The 5,462-nt window shown below is 34.4% G+C and overlaps 1 protein-coding gene across 1 annotated transcript in view; it reads right to left on the reverse strand.

Moving 5' to 3' along the window:
- LOC107183680 (ephrin type-A receptor 3-like) overlaps window positions 1-5,462 on the reverse strand; it is a 116,202-nt gene that overhangs the window by 90,630 nt on the left and 20,110 nt on the right. The window contains exon 2 of the mRNA XM_015566219.1: window positions 2,966-3,030. Within this exon, the coding sequence (XP_015421705.1) occupies window positions 2,966-3,030 (65 nt within the window). The remainder of the gene's footprint in view (window positions 1-2,965; window positions 3,031-5,462) is intronic.

A 5,462-nucleotide genomic window follows, 5' to 3' on the forward strand; every position in this document is an offset into this window, starting at 1 on the left:
AAGGGCAGTGGGGAGGAGGGTAAGGACAGAGGGGGCAGGGTGGGAACCGGATAGAGGGGAGCTATGAGGGGAGGGGGGGAAGAGGAACAACTGTAATAATCTGAACAATAAAGATTTAATTAAAAAATTAAATATTCCAGAAACATAAAAAAAGATGAATAAGAAAAAAGAGAGCAGATTTTCAGTGATTTAATATGGTGTGACATCGTTATTGTAATTTATCTTCTAGAGTTTACATTCATATTTTATTAACTTAAAAGTAGATGTACTGTATTTATTAGGGTTCATTTATTAAAACAATACAAACTTCAAAGTTGTTTCCAACTATTACATGTTTTCTTTTTCATGGAAAAGTTTGCAGCAAAGACATCAAATTGTTCTATCTTCTTTATAAACAAGAAAACTCAAAACTCATCAATCCTTGTCATATTGAAAATGCCAATTTAACATTAAAATAAGTAACTGAATCTAAAAGCACAAAATTGTACAAGCAAAGATGTTAAGTACCAAAGCTAAATTGGCTGTGCCGGGCTTTCACTCAAAATGTCATCAGTTTCTCAAGAAGAAATGAATACCCATCTAACATTTTCTAAATCCACAGTACTTATTTCCTCATGGACATTGTGGTTAACATAATATAGAGAGAAAATTTAAAGAAAAAATACACTATTTGATTTTCATGTGTGTGTATGTGTGTGTGTGGTGTTGGGGTCTTGAGGTATTATAAATATCATGACCTGCTGGGGAAATGTTCATTTCTTGTCCTTGCAAATTTTAATGATAAGCTTGCAGAGCTTGGCCAGCTGTTTTAAGCTATTTATTTGCACCAGAAAGAGGGAACACACAGCTGCAAGATCAACCGGGAAGCAATGAAGAGCCTGAGCTCTGCTCTGTGAGGCAACAGTGAGCCAGAGGAGAAGCTGAAAGCTGTTCCTGGGCAGAGGGAGGTCGGAAATTGGATGAGAGATGGAAAAAGTCAAGAGGTAAATTACTCTGAGGAGTGTTTCTTACATTTAATGTGCTTAGGAATCGCCAGGGGACCATGTTAAAGTGCAGATTCGGACTCAGAAAGCCTGGAGTGAGACCTGAGAATTTCATTTCTAAGAACCTCCTAGGCCTTGACGTTGAACGCTGATGCTTGCAAAGTGCCAACTTTGTTTTATCACAAAGTCTATGAGATTAACAAACTGAAATGAATACATTTCCCCAAATTGTCAATATATAGAAACGTGTTTTATTTTCTTTATACCATCTTAAACATACACACACACACACACACACACACACACACACACACACACACACACAAAGGAGGTAGACCACTTGTGGCTTTGACATACAAGTTAATTTCTTGTTGTTTAAAATAAATACACATATAAGTATCTATTAGTAAAATGTCACTGTGGTTTTGGCTTTTTGTAGACCCTTAAGTAGCAGGTTTCTATGGTATGCTATCTGATAAAGTAATAAACTCAAATTTCTAAAATTAAACTTTGTTTTGGCTTTTGGATGATGCATTTTTAAATGAGTTTTCCAGCTCAATGCTGAGTTTTGGTTCACTCTTTATGACAAGCCAGGCTGTGCTTTATCCTAGTCATTAGAACCCTTTTACACCTATGGGAAAACCAAATCCTGGCTCCCTTCATCCTTTCCCTTCTGAAGCAACTAACCATGGCCTGATTATGTGGTAGGTTTTGGCACTGTGTCAATGTCAAGGTGTACCAGGAAGAGAAGCAGATACAAAGATGACAGATAGATGAAGTATCCTTGATGCAAAACATCCGTTGGTGAAAAAGTTGATGGTACCATAAAAATTAGTATGTTTAGGTACCAAAGTCTAAAGACTGAACACCAATACCAAGTGGAAGTAAGTGTAACCTCTTAGAAAAGAGAACCAGCATAGAAGAATATGGAATGCATAAATGTGTTCCTATCAAATATTTCAAAGTAACATTTTGCGTTTTATACAGGCTATAATTGGAAGAAAATAAAAAGGGCGTGCATGGTCATTTATTACACCGTTTTGTAGGCACAAGAATTTTTCAAATCTATGCCCCTTTTTTTCTGAAAAGATAAAAAAGAAAATTTTATCACACAAAAGGCTCTTTATAAATATTCAGGCTACCAAAATGTCACACACCTTAATAATCTATGTCTGGCAGGTAAAGTTTTAAAGATATTTAAGAAGTTTAAAATGTAACCGCATCAGGTTTTTTCTAAATAAAATATACCCAACTTTAAATTGAACTAGACAAGTTGCAAATATTTTAAATAAAGAAATTAAGGCAGCATAGGTTTAATACACCCTATACTACTTGGAGCAGTCACTAAGGTATATTTTATGGCTACTACAGCTCTGGGGACTACTATCTGTACGTACACATTCTCATTCTTTTTTTCCAAATATTTTTTGTTTATTTCTGAGAGGAAAGGAGAGGGAGAGAGAGAGAGAAACATCAATAATGAGACTGAATCATTCATCTGCTGCCACCTGCATGCCCCCACTGGGGATGGAACCCACAACTCAGGCATGTGGCCTGATCAGAAATAGAACCGTGACCTCCAGGTTCATAGATTGATGCTCAACCACTGAGCCACACTGCTGGGCTATACATTTTCTACATTGGTTAAAATTTAGACTGCCTTCTCAATTCTCTTATTCCAATTGCATCACAAAGCATTAATGGTCACAACTAGATCATCTGCCTGATACTAATAATAATTAATGTTCAATACATTCAAGCAATTGATAAATTCAGAAGGAAAAGAAATACTTTCAAAATTCTCAGTAGTTCTACTGGGCACTAATATTAGTCTTTCTTTGTCCATGTGTTAAAAACACTGATAAATGTGTCACCAGCATTCCAGGAGTTTGCCTAAGAGAGCATGCCAGTAGTTCCGTCTGCTCTCTATGCAGGGTAATGGACAGGGACCATGTTCCTTCTCAATAGTTTACTGAACTCACCCCATGTGATGGGCTAGAGATCCAGCCCAGCTCCCCTTGAATCGTTTTGGAATCCAGCAGATTGACTGAAAGAAAACACAAATACACAAACACTGTTAAGAGGAATGAATTTATATTTGCCTTTTTCAAGCTAATGTTGTCTGCTACTGGTGGCGATATGAAAATAATAACATATTCAAAACACACGACTTCATTTTCTTTAGACCTTTAATGTATAAAAATTATAAGAGAATTACAAAAGAAAAGCAACCACAGGGAAAGTTAAGGGATTGAACACCTCCGTGGCTTTTGTAACTCTGTTTACAAGATAAGTTAACGTTCAATGCATTTATAATGATTTCTTATAGAATAATTACAGATTTAAAGAGGAAACAATTAAACACAAAGTTGGAAATAATATTAATGCTAACCTGAAATCAAAATAACTTCAAAGATCATAAAATGTGATAAATTTACATATGATTTTACTATAAATTAATTTCTTAAATATGCTTCCACCATAAATTAGTATTTCTGTTTGCATATTTAATATGGCATGTTTATATTGTCCCTGCCAGTCGCAAACATTCTGTGCTGTGTGTTTTTTAAATCCTCAGCCAAAGATATGTTTTATTGACAGAGAGAGAGAAACATCAATGTGTTGCCTCCATAGCCTTGGTGTGGATGGAATCCAGAACCTTGGTGTGTACCCTGACGGGGAATTGAAACTGCAACCACAAATTGTGTACGGGATGACACTCCAACCAACTGAGCCACCAGAGTTGTAATGTCTATTATTTAATACCATATAAATGGTCTCTTTATGTGTAACAACCAAAATGCTTAGCAACTAATTTGAGGAGAAACCAAAGCAAAAATATGTTTTATAATATTGCCTGTGTAAAGCTTTACTTATTTAAAGAATATATTGTTCCCCAAAAGATTTAATGATTTTAACTCAGAACTTTGTTACTTAATAAAAAGTCTGATGTTGATGAACAATAAAGTGTAATATGAATGTGGTTGCATTTTGGATATATTATTAAAAAAGAAAGACAAATGCTTTGTTTTCAATATGGAGAATATTAATCTGTAATTGACTAGAAAATAATATATAAAAAGATAGTTCAGGTTTAATTAATAACAAAGGTCTCACTTTTATTGTTTATCTGTTAAATAATGGAAACTATGGTTTTACAGCATCCTTCTAAATCAGAAAGCAATCCCACTGTTGACTGATGGAAGATGTAAAGGAAGTTTACATAAAATATGTAAGTATTATTAACATGAACCAGAACAGGTGACTAAATAACTACAATAGGAGAGAGTCCTTTTCAAGGGTTCCATATATTCACAAATCAAAATTTAATGTTAGTACATGCGTGCACATGTCCGTGTGTTGACAAATAGTGTTTCTGCATGTGTGAAAAGCAGCACCTTTTCTTTAATCACCCCAATTAGTTTTTACAAAGAAAACATTTATCTTATAAAATGCTAACAAAAATAAATAATATATTTGATAAATATCAAAATTCTGAATTTTCAAGTGCTGCTTTTTAAAGATGATATTTGTTAAGCTGGTTAAATAATAAATATACTAGTTGAGTATTATTAAGTTAAAAAGAGATAAAATTCTGAAAGTTAGATTCTCTAAGTTTTAGTAGTGAAAGAAAAACACATGAAATTAATCTTTTACACTTGGAATCTTTAATGATTAAATTTTTTTCACTATAAATTAATCCCATTGGTAGGTAATTATATTTAGGTAAGAGAAGAATATATTTGCTGCATGGATCACACAGAGTAATTTACATAATGAAATTATTTCCCAGGATATCAGTTTGAAAATTAATAATATACTTAATTATATTAAAATTATCTCTCAAAATATTTTAAAAACTCTGCCTATTAATCAGTGTTATAGATATTTCAGATTAGTTAATGTAAGAACATTTTTTGTAAATATGAGAGCACACCTTCATGAGTCACCTACGCATATTCTGACATAGACCTAGTTTATTTTTGTACTATCAGCTATCAGTGGATTTCGGAGTTTTATGAGGATTAGTAGGTCATATTTGCAATTAGTAGGTCTTTACAGCTTTAAATGGTTCAATGTCTTCTTGTGTATCTACTTATATAAAAACCCTGGGTGTAACATCATGGCCAGAACCGCGACCAACTGGAAGGAAGTCAGTCTTGCAGGGGTCGTCTTGGAAATGGCTACACCCTCCCCCAGCTGTTTTCTGGAGGGCGAGGTTTCAGGCAGGAACCCGCCCTTGGAGCGGAGGGTGGAAGTGAAATGATTTGTAATGGATCTATTATTGAAGATACCTTTGGAATAGATCAGTGGTTCTCAACCTTAGCTGAACATTAGAATCACCTGGGAATCTTTTTAAAATCCTGATTTCTGGACTTCATCCTCTGGAAATTCTGTTTCTTTGTTATGGGGTGGGGCCATAACATTAGTAACAAAGAAACAGAATTTCTGGAGGATGAGGCCCAAGTCAGGGCTTGT

This window comes from Myotis davidii, unplaced genomic scaffold, assembly GCF_000327345.1.
Source record: "Myotis davidii unplaced genomic scaffold, ASM32734v1 scaffold482, whole genome shotgun sequence".
Taxonomy (NCBI): domain Eukaryota; kingdom Metazoa; phylum Chordata; class Mammalia; order Chiroptera; family Vespertilionidae; genus Myotis; species Myotis davidii.